This window comes from Dromaius novaehollandiae, chromosome 18 (assembly GCF_036370855.1).
Source record: "Dromaius novaehollandiae isolate bDroNov1 chromosome 18, bDroNov1.hap1, whole genome shotgun sequence".
Lineage (NCBI taxonomy): Eukaryota > Metazoa > Chordata > Aves > Casuariiformes > Dromaiidae > Dromaius > Dromaius novaehollandiae.
In genome coordinates, this window is record NC_088115.1 from 3,129,581 (window position 1) to 3,145,345 (window position 15,765).

Below are 15,765 nucleotides of genomic sequence, written 5' to 3' on the forward strand. Positions count from 1 at the left end.
TTGTCTTGGTATCTTCTTGCAAATTAAAAAATAGTTCAGACATGGACAGTACAAAGGAGACCAAAAAAAAAAAGTCTATTTTTTACTATTTCACTCAGGTCATAGGTATATAAGATGTAGCTTATATAAGATGTCACTGTTGATACAAATCGCTTTTATAAAAGTGAACCCACATAAGGGCTTTTATTAGTATAATTATTCTAATATCAAATCCCCAATTGGATAGATATACCAATACAATTTTTGCAAGCTTACAAACAGAACAGGCTAGATTATAGACAGCACACTTACTGTCTTCAGTGGCAGAATAAAACCTCCAAAGTGACACAAATTTAAAATAATTTTAAGTAAAATTTTAACCATTATTTGAACAGCAAGGACTTGTCTTAATCTGACTTTAGCAATTTATAAAATAATCATAATCTCAGCCTTAATATGTTCATTACTATATATATATATATGTTTCAATATGACATTACTACAGGTATGCAAAGACCTATGCAAATTAAATAGAGTACCCATGGCATGCTGAGAAATTATAGCCCTAGGAATAATAATTCTTTGTATTGTACAAACTTCCTGATCACTTATCCTTTATTTTGACAGGTATACTTAATATCTTCTCCAGTAAGGTTCAAGAGCATAAAGGCATGTGAATTCATGCAAAATACTTCAGATTTGTCTAATAAACATATCTGGTAACATTTTGCTTTTTCAAGTTTGGTAACTCTGGAAATAATTATAATTTGTAGCAACTACTAAGATGTGGTACTTTGCTTACCAACATCAGAATTTGCAATTTCAATAATGTATTATGTTTTTAAAATGAAGGCTGTAAGACTGCCAGGCTTACATTTCTCCTCTGCTTCCTTTTTCTGTGCTATGGAAGCAGTCACTGCAAGTGATGCAAAAGGTTAAATCCACCCACATCATAGAAACCAACTCATCCAAAGAGGTGGCAAAGGACCAACAGTTACACTAGAAGCCAGATGCAAGGTCATTTCCTTCCTTGTTATACGCCCCATGCATTGCAACCGCTCAGATTTCCGTTCGGGCCAGGGCTTGACTATCCTGCTAACCACAAAGCACATGCCTACTCCACCTCCTTTGCATGTGATCATTCTAGTTCTCAAAATGTGAGCTGCATACACAAGCTCTACTTCTAGAGGAACTAGATATATGCTAGTCATCCTTAAGATCATGCAATCGGAATAAATAAATACATAAATATCTATCGCATATGAAAAAGGGCACACTGTTCACAACTACAAGTGATCAATGCTAACCCTCTGGAAAGCTAGCTGTTAGTTTTTATATTTGCATAACTTCAGCTCAAGAACTTCTAATCACTGTCCCTTTGGCCAAGGCTGTACAAATAGAGAATAAAAATCACATGTCTCAGTTTGAGTCCATACTTGTCCCACTGACACTAACAAAATAATCTAGGAATTGAGAAAATCATTAAATCTGGATCCTTATGTTCAAGAGTTGTTAGCTTGAACCAGAATCTGCTTTCTTTGCAACACAAAGAAACCACCTGCCAACATAACAGTAAAACATACACCCTTAATACTTAAGAAAGGAAAAGGGGTATGTAAATATTTTAAAATTTAGCTTCCTTAGCTAGTCAAAAAATCAAAAAAGCAAGAACTACTGTAGAGACAAATGTTAAACCTGGCAGAGTGAGGTCAGTATAAAGAACAGTAAGAAACAAAATACCGATTGCAATAGAGCAAACTGGCCTTTTGACCTACTGTACAATACGGGAAATGATGCTTCCACACTTGCACACCTAGCCACTCAGCTCTTCTCAAAATCTGGTCCAGTACTTTCATCATTAAAAGCTGAAACCAAACAAGCACGTTATTTTTCAATAAGTAAGGGGGCACTTAACTCACATGCTCATATACAAGTTTTAAAAGGTGAAAAAGTGTTCAGCGCCCAGCTGTGACAGAGAATAACATTATTTTTCCTATACATAAGGCTGTAATAGAGGGCTGCATTGAAATGAAAATACATTTAAAAATCAATAATTTTTATTACACTAAAAGCCACAGTAAAAATATTTCTATTTTTGTGGAATCAGCATTTTAATTTTCAAACTCACAAAGAAAATTACAGGAAGTTATGGGTGTATCTGCCCTGTGCTCTCACATATGGAGAACTGACTGAAAACTAAACATCATTAAATTAGTTCGAAACTTTTGTTTTTAGAGCAACTTTTATGTTTTGGGGAGGAGAGAGAAAGAGCAGTTACAGCCAATTTAATATTTCACCTTTCACTTTAAGACCAAAACTATTTTTTGTTCCTCATTTGTCAGATCAAAGTAAAGTTCCCTTAAGCTACAAAAGGCAAAGAGATAAGAGCCCAAAGTGACGTTTAAAGGCTGTTTATTTTTAAGGTAACATAGGGTAGCTATGAAAGATCCAACAAGCCTAAATGGAGTATTTAGGAAAAAGATTTTAATATTTCAGAAACTGGGAGCTATTACTTGGTTCTGTCCATGTCCCTAAGTCCAGAACTAAGTTAATGACTAAGTCCTAATACTGCTAATATTGCTTTTCAAAGTAATTTTCAGAAGTACTGAGGAGACATAGATGCCAATAATAGCTTGGAAAAAAAGTAATGCATTTCTGAAAATTAAATCCTTGACTATGTGCCTTTACATTTAGCAATACTTGCCCATCTCTTACACCAAATGTCTTAAGAAAAATGTTTTTTAGATGCACACACCTTGCATTTCATAGTGGTATGATTAAATACTTGAAATATAAGGAAAGATCATCAGCTAGAACAAATTATAGCTCTATACATTTGAGTAGAGATGAACCAATTTGCGCCTGCTTAATTTCAATTTCCAACAGATTCATATCATATTTTTTCTGCCATATAAGTATCCATCATGCTGTAAGATTGTCTTCACGAGGAATTCATCAGGACCATTTCATTCTTGGAATGAAATCAAACTTCCTCTATTCTGAGTTGCTTTTATACTATATTACAACATTTCTATTGCATTTAAATGCTACCGCATATTATGAACCACACTGAAGCCCTGTTTAAGCATACAAATCATCAAACAAAATATGAAAAAAAAAATCCAAGCTTTTAATACTCTTTCCTCTATGAACCTCTAAGTTCATGCAAAATTGCTAAAAGACAAAGCAAACCCTATATGCATTTTGAGCTACTGGAAACCTGTTTCTAAGAGTTCAAGAATATTTGACCCTGAGATGCCTTTACAGAAGGCCTCATTAGGAAGTTCTAATTATGCTTTGACTTCACAGATGTGGGTAAGCCACTTTCTATTAAGCTTGCTAGATCTCTGTGAACTCCTTTGACATGCATTTTCAAAAGTAAATACAAATATCAACTACCTTGTGCAATTTTGTTTCATTCTGCTCTGGAAGGGGGGGGGGGGGAAGCCCACAAAATGAAGAAACCATTTTTTTTTCTTTTATGGTTACCCCATACAGCTTAATAGAATCCATTCCTTTTAGCCAGTTTGTACCTTTGCTTGTATCTACTTAATAGTGAAGTCCTGTTGTTTTTCTACTAACTATAAAGTTTTTAGATATTGTGGTGAAGAAAGAGGAAACAGTGGCAAAAAAAGCCCCAGAAAGCATTGAGACAGCTTCTGATCAAAAGACAACAAACACAAGTAAGCTATTATTAGTGACAAAGATCAAAGAAGTTGGGGGGGGGGGGAATATCAATCAGCCTTTTCATGTTATATTCATTCCCAAGTAAGAAAGTCTTACCCTCCATCCAGCTTCAGCCTTTACTAATGTAACAGGACAGCATGCAATGCAAGTACTTACATCTCCACTTTCATATTGCCACCTCAATTATTTCAGTTCTGACAATCAACCTCTGGTATTTATACAGTCAGAATATCCTCAACTGCCTCTAGTGAAAAGAGATGCTCTAGGCCAGAGATGCTCGGTCTGTGGCTTGCCTGGCAAATTCATCCTGCCCGCAACCTACTCCTACCAGCTTGCTTTGAGCTCTCCGGGACCACGCGGCAGACCAAGCGCATTGGCCTGGTCGTGTCAGCTTGCGTTCAGCTGCAGTATTTCCCAAGGACAGCGCAGCTCCTTCCCTACCGCACTGGGCTTACCGCGCATATATCACACAGCACGCATACACACGCCAGAGAAGATGGCAAGCACACCAACCCGTGCAGCTTGCTCCCACTGGCTCCCTTTCCCAGGGGCAGACAAGGAACAGCAAGCTGTATGACTTTTCCAGCCAACCTCAACCCACCCTGACCGCCCTCTCTCCTCAGCAGCAGGAGGGAGCTGCTGATTCAGATGCACTAAGACAATGCAATACCGAGTGTATTGAAAATATGGAAAAGGTCCGGTCACATCATCAGGAAAAGCTCGTGATATGTGGTCCTTCTTACCTTTAAAACAAGCTACATGATCCACTCAACCAAAAGGCTGGATTGGTTTCCAAACTCAATATCTGTAGTAAATGTTGATTTGTTACATGAACTTTTATCTAACATTTAATTAAAAGTCTTGTACAATTTATGGACAAAGATAGAAAGACATTGCAAGTAGAGAAGCACAGCTTTAAAACCTATTAGCTAAATTTAACAGGCACCTGCAAGCATAGAAAAGCGAATGGTACGGGTTTGTAATATGTTAAACATTACTCTTCTGTTCAATGATCCAGAGGAAATATTGACGAGAATTACAAATCACCTGGGAAAACTTCAAGCTCTATCCAACACGAAGAGCCCTGAGATAGTCTGCAATGTACACTACATATCAGGAAGCAATAAAAACATGTTACAGTGTGCAACAGACTTAAAAAATCGTAATATTCCATTTAGTTGGATTTTTCTAAACTAGGACTGTCCAACCTCATCAACCGCAGAGCCCAGTCCTACTCACGATGCTGTCCTCGCAAAGCAGTAAGCTCACGGTCCACTTTCCAAGTGAACGGCCATATGAAAGCAGAGAAGTTTCTTGTCTTTGGCAGGGGGAAAAACAGCAGGTCAGATGGAATTATGCTGCAGGCTGAATATAATACTGCACAAGCTGTCTATGAGACTAAATCAATCAAAATAGTGATTCAACAGACATGGACATGAGCTCAGCTATGTTACTTACAGTCAGCGACAATCCTTAAAAAATACTTATATAAATATTTGTGTAATTAATCCAACCTTAAAACCCTTCGGATGTTTCTACTTACACACTAGAGTAAAATTTCCAGTGTACAAAAAGTGCGGCACGATCAAACTTCAATCAGATTTCAAGCACAATTCAGACCCAATATCCGGTAGTAAGATTAGTTTTAATCTAATTTTTTTCACTTATTCCAACATCAAAATAGTCAGTCCTTTTAATTGTTAATTTGTTTGCTCCTGTACCTATCATTGTGCTCTGCACTTACTGAACACTTAAAATGATCTTTTTCTTTTTTTTTGACTATTGGATAAAAAGATAGCAAACCCCTCATATATATGTATTTTAAGGCTTACATTACGATACCTGTAAAAGCATGTTTTAATCGCTCCAAACTTAAACAGCAGATAACCTTAAAGAAGCAAACATTCATCTTTTTAAAGTTGGTTTTTACATTACTATGCTCTCATTGTATTCTCTTACTCCCTATAGACTCTCTGAAGTATATATTCTGCAATTTCACACATACCAAAAAGTATCTTTGGAATGTTACACTATAATTGTTTACAGAAACATTTAATGGATGAGTAAGCATCAGGAGGCCATCGCTAAGGGAAAGCAAAAGTTAAAATGTAAGAAGCATTTTGAATGATCCTCTCAGCATGAGGACAGAGGATGGACACTCAATCCAGAAATCTGGTGTTGACTCAAGTGATATAAAACGAGCAGCCCACACTGAAGCATACGAAGCCATCCAACCACTTAACAAAACATCTGCAACCACCTATGTCTTTCAAACTGGATTTTGGTCACTGCCTAGTAAAGCAAACAAATACTCTAAGAAATTATTTGATTTAAAACATAAATGCTACCACAGGAGATTACGTGTTCTTGACAACTAATTTTTTTTAGTTGGTGCCTTAGTTTTCGAAGTTATGGCACAAATAATTTGTATGTGCATGACACAGAAATGCAACAGAAGTAAATGGAAAAAAAGCTAGGCACTGACTACAGAGACAGCTGAAAAAAAGTGGATCATTCTTTCACTACAGGAAACTGCTGGAGACAATATGCTGTAAATTAAAGCCAATTTTCCTGAATTCCCTGAAGGATTGCTCCTCCCAGAGATTCTGCAAATCCATTAGCAAAGGCTTGTCACTGGAACTGTAGTTTTCTTGGGGCTTATTTACTGTAAAGAATTAGCAAACGTGCACCCAGAACAAAATACAGCATGTAGCGAGGGAGAAATCAAGCCTAACCTTACATTACAGACTCATATCCTGATTATTACGTAATGGCTGGGTTGGTTTCTCCTCCCACCTCCTTCTCCTACCTGTATTTTGTTAAGTCAAGAAAAAGCAAAATAATTTACCTCCCTACCTGAATTTATGATGAGAAATATGGATATTGAGGCAGAAGAGGGGACATATCCTAACATGTACTATACCAAATATCAAGCAGGTCTTTTTAGCACCAGAATTAGAAAAGCCAAGCTTTCTAGAGCCTTTCTAAAGCTGATCATAGGTTCCAGGTGAAGCTTTTCTTATGACTAGGCACCTAATATCTTACCTAAGAGAAGCGGCTGATACCCCAGAGGGCTGTGCTGCCATTCAGAGAGACGTGGACAGGCTGGAAAGTTGGGGGGAAAGGAACCTCATGAAGTTCAACAAAGGCAAGTGCAGGGTCCTGCACCTAGGAAGAAATAACTCTGCGCAGCAGTACAGGCTGGGGATTGACCTGCTGGAAAGCAGCTCTGTGGAGAAGGACCTGGGAGTCCTGGTGGACAAGTTAACCACGAGCCAGCAATGTGCCCTTGCGGCCAGGAAGGCCAATGGTATCCTGGGCTGCATTAAGAAGAGCATTGCCAAGAGGTCAAGAGAGGAGATCCTCCCCTGCTACTCGGCCCTGGTGAGGCCGCATCTGGAGTACTGTGTCCAGTCCTGGGCTCCCCAGTAGAAGAGAGACATGGAACTACTGGACAGAGTCTAGCATAGGACTATGAAGATGATTAGGGAATCAGAGCATCTCCCCTGTGAGGAAAGGCTGAGAGAGCTGGGCCTGTTTAGCTTGGAGAAGAAAAGACTGAGAGGGGAACTTATCAATATTTTCAATATATACAAATATCTAAAGGGAGGGTGTCAAGAGGATGGGGCCAGACTATTTTCAGTGGTGCCCAGCGACAGGACAAGAGGCAATGGGCGCAAACTGAAACATAGGAGGTTCCATCTGAATATGAGGAAAAACTCCGTTACTGTGAGGGCAACAGCACTGGAACAGGTTGCCCAGAGAGGTTGCGGAGTCTCCTTCTCTGGAGATTCAAAACCTGCCTGGACATGATCCTGTGCAATGTGCTCTAGGTGACCCTGCTTGAGCAGGGGGGTTGGACTAGATGATCTCCAGAGGTCCCTTCCAACCTCGACCATTCTGTGATCTCTGTCCAAGTGGATTCTGTCATGCCTAACAACATATAAGTTGCAGCTGGTATAATAGAGTCTCTCTCTTTTCTACCTAGCTTCACACTTCCACAAAAGTTTCAGGAAATTGTGTCTTTGAGGAACTTCTGTGCCTGGGTTAAATTTAGTGGAGAATAAGCAACAAGTTAAAAAGCTGATTAGGAACACATATACAGCATGATTGTATAAATCTCATCTCGTTAAGAAAACAATCTAAAAGTAGCACAAGTTCCACCATGCAGCCTTTTAATTCCTATCCCAATATACTTTCCAACATTTCTCATCTAGTTGTAAAACGCATGAAACTAAATCATGTGTTAAAATAAGGGACTGTACATGCTGCTTGATTAAGGCTTTTCAGAGATATTCATAGGCACACAGAAATGCACGGGAATTCCCAGGTCACAGTATCTACATCCTACTATCAGAAGCACTATATCATTTAGTCTCTTCCAGAAAACTTCAAGCTCCATCTTAAAATTAGTTATCTTTCTGCATCCACCTCCTGACTGACCAGAGCTTAAATAATCTCAAAGTTAGGATATTTCTTCTAATTTCCACCTTAATTCATTAAAGGCTCCATCCAGTGGCCACGTGAAGATAAATGAAGCACTTCAAGAAAGCATAGGACAAGGTTTTACATCTTCAGGTTTTTCCTTCTCTTTTCTCCAGCAACATAGTGAAGTGGTATTACTGTGTATCCAGACGTTGTTGTTAGACAAATTCACTATTTTCAACCCATAAAACTTTGCTAATGCCAAACTGAAAGGCAAATCCAAATATTCCATGGATAACTGTTTCTCTGTAACTACTTTCACTTGGCAAATTATAGGAAACCATAGTACCACTGCTGATTTTAAGAGAAGATCTGTACTTTTTGTGTTACAATTACCATACCAGAGCCTGTAAGTATGTCTTTGGGGGTTAGGGTAATGAGGAACACAATGTAGTTTATAATGAAGTCTGAAAAACAAGAGTATGTTAATCTTTTCAACCACTGAAATCCAGGAAAATCTAAAGCAAATGTCTTCCTACTATAGCACCACAAAAACTAACCCCAAGTACTTGCATCTTAATTCACACTGGGTTGTTTTCTGTTAACCATGCATTAGATTTCTTATAATACTCCGTTAGCACACACATTCTTCCACAAGCTGAACCAATTTCTTCCACAGTTTAACTTGTTTTTGCCAAAGTCTCTTTTAGTTCAGCACTGGCTGCCTGCCTAATGAAACAACCTTTCTTTTTGCCAAAACTGTCATCTTCAGTTGCACAAGATGCATCTTACTTAAAAACATGAATAATGCGCCCTATGTTTAATCCTTGAAGAACTATTTTTAAATGATTTCTAGCAAGACTTAACCAGATACAGAAGCAGTCAGTACCTAACCTTATGGAGAGAAAATTCCTTCCCAAGAAAGACTATATTTTCCTTGTGTATTTAAATACATCTTTTAAAAGAAAATCCTAATCTACTTATAAGAACATGAAAGTGTATACATTTAACCACAGACAGCAGAGAGAAATACAAGGCTCACTATGAAGCTAAATTCAAAAGCTTCAACCACTCCCAGGGTGAGGTCATCGTTACATAAAGATCATGTGCATCGCAAACTTCTCTCTTACTGAAAAGACTAGCTCTACAAAATAAATACCTGATAACTTTGGTAAATAATCAACCATTGTTAATGAAAAGTGCAACTTTCTGCCACAATCCCAGTCACAGCTGAAACAAGAATACCTGTGTAAGAAGCTGTTCTTCAGTCAGATTATTGATCCAACGAGTATACCGTTCAGTAGACTCCAATGGCTCTCTTCTGATTTGGCAACCGATAATCTTAAGCAAAAGAAGATAAATCACATACTGTAAACTGCTGTATAATCACATAGCAACAAAAGAGGAACATCATAAAATAAGCATCCAAAGCACTGGAAGCCCAAAAACTAAAAATTATCTACACATTCTTTACTAGGCCCCTTCTGTGTTCATAATATGATATGTCACAGTTACTCTGCTGAAACATGAGAGTTACAGATATTCAAAGGTCCCTTAGAAAACTAGAAAACAGAGACAAGAGTCTTTTGCATAGCATCAGACTTGAGAAGTTTGAATCATATTGAAATTTTACAAAAAAGTCATCCAGAGGCAGACATCTAGAATGCAAAATTTCAACCAAAATAGTATGAGTTTGGCAAAAGAAAATTAGAACTTAGGTAACACTAGATAACCTTACCAATAGCACTATTGCCTGTCTATCATCATGCTACTTATGATTCATATAAAATAACAACAAAGTATTCTAATTTATCTTCTTAAATACATATGGTAGAATTATTCAGACACTCCATTTTGATAATAACTGTTACAGTATATACAATACTACATTCCCATTAGAGCAACATTTTTTTCTCTATTACTGTTCTGTAGTTCTATAGTTAAATAAGGACTTTAATATTCTGAAGATTTATAATCATAATAAACAGCTTCCAATACACAGACACACAGAACAGTAGAGGCATTTCTTACCATTTGTAAATGCATAGATACATATTCCTGCCATTTCATGTGAACATCAAACTGTCCACTCTACAAATCTGTGGTCTGGCAAAGAAGAAACCAAGGGAATTCGAAAGTCATCTGGACCCCTAGGAAGAGCATGACTATACAGATCTCTGCTGCTTGCTACCCTAGATGGTCCGTAGTCTACCCCAAACCTTCAGGGTACCACAAGAGTTAAATATATATGCAAAGTAGCATGATAAGGTTTATACCAACATAATCTAGCCAATCAACAGAGTCTTACTGGAAAAGACAAACAAACAAACATCAAATACCACCCCCCCCCCCAAAAAAAAAAAAAAAACTTGCAGAAGGACTTCTGACAATGAGGCATCACTTAATACAATTTGGAGTACAGATTAAATACATTCAAAACAACAATCATGAAGAAATCCTCAAGAAATCATGATTGGCTTATTCCTCTGGAATAAAACATAATTTCTCTGAACTGTGATTTTTTTTTATTTATTTATTCATAACTTAGTGACAACTATGAATTACTATGGACAATTTCAAATCTTGTCTTAGATTTCTCCTGAATCACAATTAAAGAAAGAATACTGAGACATTTTCATAATATTAATCCAAAAGTCTTTTAAACCCAGTATCAATTAGAAGTGTTCACAGATGTATTTTTAGAACAGATAATCCACAGATATAAAAATTTCACAGCAGCTGATCTGAGGTACATATTGTGTTTTCTGTAAGGAGGATTTTTACTTAAGAGAAATATTTACAGAACTCTTACTACTATTCATTAACCAAGACAAGTTCTCTTGCATATCCTGGGAATTTAAAAGTTAGCCTTAGACACTTTGTAAGAACTGTGTGTGAAAGTTAGGAAAATGGAAAAACTATGAAGTACTTTTTTTTTTTTGAGAGGCATTCTATAACAATACGATATGGAAGCCAAATAGTCCCAGCCTAAGCTTGACAAATACAAAATCCTGAACAGCTTTCACAAAGTAAGAAATACGTAGGAGAATCTCAGATTTGTTTCCTGAAAAATGGATTTCCAATTAGAGCCAAGTAAGTAAATGCAGTCATCTCTTTCTATGCAACCTGAAACTGAAATGAGAAGCAGAGGACGGAGTTTCATATTTTTATTAAACCCATTTTTGCCCAGTCCAACCTTTTTCATAAATGCTGCAGTTTTAGCAACCTAAAAAATTGTTGAATTCAGGTGCTCAGTAAAAGGACAGTAACTCCCTAAGCTCTAAAGAACTGGCTCAAATCTCAACTCCTTATTCTTCCAAGGAAAGTCAGTTTGATCAATTATCTGTACATGCATTCAAGGAAAAGTGAAGGCAGACAGAGTAACGGTTATTGAATTGGACCATGACAACTCTTTTCTGCATCATTCATTACTTTTTGTAATTTCTAGAGTTTGACTTAGATCCTCAGCCAAAACTTCCCTCTTTCTACACAGCCGTGCAGAAAACTCCATAGCTCACTTCACTCTGTTTGTTTGAGCGTTGGCTTGTAACGGCAACTCTGTACTTGCTGAATGTAGGTCTTAAAATACTTTGAGCCCTTTGCAACAAAAAGCATCACAGTAAGGAAAAAATATGTTATACTCATCAAATAAACATGTACTTTAAGAATTACTCTTAGTGCAACGGCCTAAGTCTACAACAGAAAAACTAATGGGTTACACTGAATTTCAGTATGATTTGGCAGAGAATCGCCAGGAAGCATAACTTTCCGAACTCCTTCACCTACGGACATGCATAACAGCAAGAGGGAGTGAGAGGGTAACAATCTGGAGCCTTACATACCAACAAACTAGTTAAATAAAACACTAGATTTCACTCAACTAAAAATAAATTTCTCTACTCAGTAATTGTTTCCTATAGCAAAGCTCAACCTAATGTTTAGAACAACTGTAAAAACAGTACAATAAATTAATCTAGAAAAAAAACATGTAAATGTAAAAAAAAAATACAGCAGAGAGTAATAGGCTTTGCCTCTGACCTTTAAGAATCAGATGTTATGGTAACTCAATGTTTTAACAACCAAATGTGTTTTTTTTTTTTTTTTTTAAACCTACCCCAATGCGAACGCGAACTTAGATGAATCACTAGAGGAACCCTTCTGTGCTGGCTGTATAGACACAAAGTCTATGCAGCTTCAACAGCCCTCTAAACGCCTGAAGGCTCATGGAATTGAGTCTAAATATGGTTTTACCAGAATTGATGGCAAAGCATTAGAACAACAAGCTATGTCCAGAGCAATGGATTTCACTCCCATGACTACACAGGACAAAGTTGATAATTCTTTGTCCTTGAATTTTCAAAACGAGAGTCTGAAAACCTTCAGCATGTGACCATTAATAAAGCTAGAAGCATGCTGTAATTAAGCTAACATAAATGAACACTAAAAAGGAAGAACTGTAAAAGCAAAACTGAGAATTAATGTGAGAAAGAAAAGCTGGTTCATTGAAAAACTGGAAAAGAATTCAAAATGTAACTAAGAAAAACAAAATTATTCTCCAACTACAAGACTTCACATGCCTACAAACCTTCTCATTTCTCTGCTCTTTCAATATGCGATAGACTTGCTCCTTCATCTTTGGCTATTCTTACTCTTTTTTTAGTGTGAACTCTAGAAGGGATCCCTATTGATAAATGCTTCAAGGAAGTTAATATAAATACGAGGTTAAGATTTCACCCTAATTTCTTCTTCCTGACATATTGAATAGGATCATTATCTAGATAATAAAACATCGTAATATACATTTAGCAAGCCTAAATTTTTTCCATATATGGAATCGGAGGAAGACTATAGAGATGATGACTATACTTTAGAACTCAATAAAATGTCCTGCAAAATAGTGACTTTGTTTTTTCTTAAAATTACCTAAACGTGATCTCTATACATACAACAAATATCTTTTCTTTCCAGTACATTTTCTAATTATTTCTAAAATCCATCCTTCCACAAGCATATTGAATTGTTGTCTCTATTTCCCCCATCCCAAAACCGAACCCCAAGCAAGTATAATTCCTTTCTTTAAAAACAAACAAAGAAGCTGCAGTCTGTGTTCTTAGAGGCCTTTTATAAGACTTCCAAAGATGTACCAAACCCTTGGGAAGGCCACATAAAAACAAGCATCTCTCTCCTGCAGAAGACAGTATTGTAAAACATCATTTAACCACGTTCTTCAATTATAATGATATCACAACAAAATACACTTAACAATATAAATGCATGCTATTGAGAACAGCTGCTTTCTGATCTTGCAACACAGCAGGACAATACTTACAAATGCGTAATGTTAGCATTTTGTAAGAAGTGAGATGTTTGCACTTCCCTCTGCCCTAACATAACAGTGAAATGTTCTGCACAGCACACAGACTTCCTGCTTTCTTCTCATTCTCAGAAACCATATCACTCAAGACTGCTGTTAGCAACATCTTAAGATATATGTTTTACAGGCACGGATCTTAAAATTGTTACTACACAATCAAATTTATATCTGGACCCTCAGCCAAAAATATCCCAAGCCTTTCTGCTCTTTGGCTGTACCATTCATCTCCATGGGACTCTAAGCCATGACTGAGATTCTTGATGTATGTGGTGCAAGATAAACACCACCAACACAGCGTAACTCTACCTGAGCCCTTGATACAACTCCTGCAAAGCATTGCTCATTTAACCAGCTTCTTTCATCCAGCCAAAAATCAGAATTACAGTACAGTTTCCTTTAGTTCCTCCGTGTAAGGTGGGGCATCAAAAGCAACTACACGCTGGTTCCCATTTCCGCCACGTCTCACAGAGCCCTTTTATATTCACGTCACTCAGTATTTCCTTATTTGTTGCTTCTTTCGTAAGCTTTAAAATACCTTTGACGAAGCTCCTTCTGGCCTATTTTACATCCATTCAGACTTCCAGAAAGTAAAAGAAACTCTCCATATTACAAACATGTTTTCAATTTTTTTAATATCTGTTTCCATGCAAAAATTGAGTTCATCCAAATTTCAACTTTTTGATCTGATTAGGTAAGTTTATTATTACAAATGCTAGCTATATACTGACAAATACCTAGATTAAACTACATAATATATACAACAAATGCAATACATTCCAGATTCCAAGTGGAAACTTGCTGTAGTGCAGTATTAATATTACTTGTATATAAAGCAGTTACTGAACTATAAACCTTTTTTTCTGGCTGGTAACAAAGGACTAGAGCTGTTCATGGGACAAAGGAACTCTAATCAAGAGAGAAAACCACGAGTGTGTATCCTTTCTGCTGATACACTCTGTACAGGATACACTCTGAGTGTAATCCTTTCTGCTACTGCACCAAATGAGGTAATTCATTTTCCAGACAGACAACCGCTTTGTAAATTGTGTACTAAATGCAACTTATAACTTATTTAGCTGTTTACTTAATTATAATGACCACTGAAGACATAAAAGATAATATATAATTGATTGTAGCAGGAGACAGTGATAGGTAAGAAATATTAAGAATATAAAACAGTAATCTAGTTCCATCTTAACTATCAACAAATGCATTCTCTGAAAAGCCACACCAGAAAATTTTTGACATGCAAATAGCTTCAAATGAGCTGAGTTTTAGGGAGTGGCTAAATATAAGCATCTAGCACCCATGGTCCTGCCTTGCCTTCAGCTACAACTGTAGAAAGACCAGTCCTCTAGCCATATCTGCCAGTCTTGTCTAGATGGTCTCACTTAGCTTGAGGTGTCAAAATGGCATTATATGTCTATGTTTAGGCATCTGAATCTCTCTCTTCTCTCATAACTCTGAAGCTTCATATGATTTATTTGGTTCTCATGTATATAATAATTTAAATATGATTTGGTTGTAAAAATTTCTGAGGTTTTGGGTTGTTCTTGTGTATGTATATTTGTCTACAAGATCAGCAAAGCTTTACATATTGGTGCAGTACTTCCAAAGGGCAGACCCAAAGCCAAATGCTGACTGTTACGATTATGGATCGGCAATGTCCCAAGTCTGTTTTACTGGAATTGCAAAGCAGAAGTTTACCACAGAAAGAAAAAAAATCGATTCATAGAGAGTGGCCAGGATTTCTTTCCAAGTGCACTTAGGAAGCAGAGTTTCTACCATAGTTTTTAATTGTCCATGTTAACTTTCAGTGCATTAACAAACAAAAAAACAAAAAAAGGTGTGGATTTGTTTTAGTGAACTCATATAAAAGATGAGAAGTCAAGGAGTTGCAATCAGAATGTCCACAGTAAAGCTTCAGACCACCATCATATTTTAAAAGAATGTTGTCATACATAAGAAATCATGAAGTAGGAACACAACACTGTTGGTAAAATTTCAGCAAGTATCACCAAAGAGATACTACAGCAAGTATAAATAGGGAAGCATGAGATTTCAAATCACATTAAATTATCACAGAATGCAAATTAAATGATTTTCAAAAGTATTTCTGAAGGTAAAACAAAAATGAAAAAATGAGTGAGCCCTAGTATTTTGCTAACTAGCTTAGGTATGAAGAAGTACCAGGCCTGAGAAGTCCTCCTTCAGAATCTGCCATCCCAGGATTAACACGATCTAAGGGTACAACCTCTGTATTAAAAGTTAGCGCACATGCAAACTCAATTTGATGCAAT

General features: G+C 36.8%; 1 protein-coding gene across 8 annotated transcripts in view; it reads right to left on the bottom strand.

Moving 5' to 3' along the window:
- Positions 1–15,765, bottom strand: part of B3GNTL1 (UDP-GlcNAc:betaGal beta-1,3-N-acetylglucosaminyltransferase like 1) — a 141,220-nt gene that overhangs the window by 94,998 nt on the left and 30,457 nt on the right. For all 8 annotated transcript variants that reach the window (XM_064522458.1, XM_026120585.2, XM_026120584.2 and 5 more), the window contains exon 6: positions 9,337–9,432. In XM_064522458.1, the coding sequence (XP_064378528.1) occupies positions 9,337–9,432 (96 nt within the window). The remainder of the gene's footprint in view (positions 1–9,336; positions 9,433–15,765) is intronic.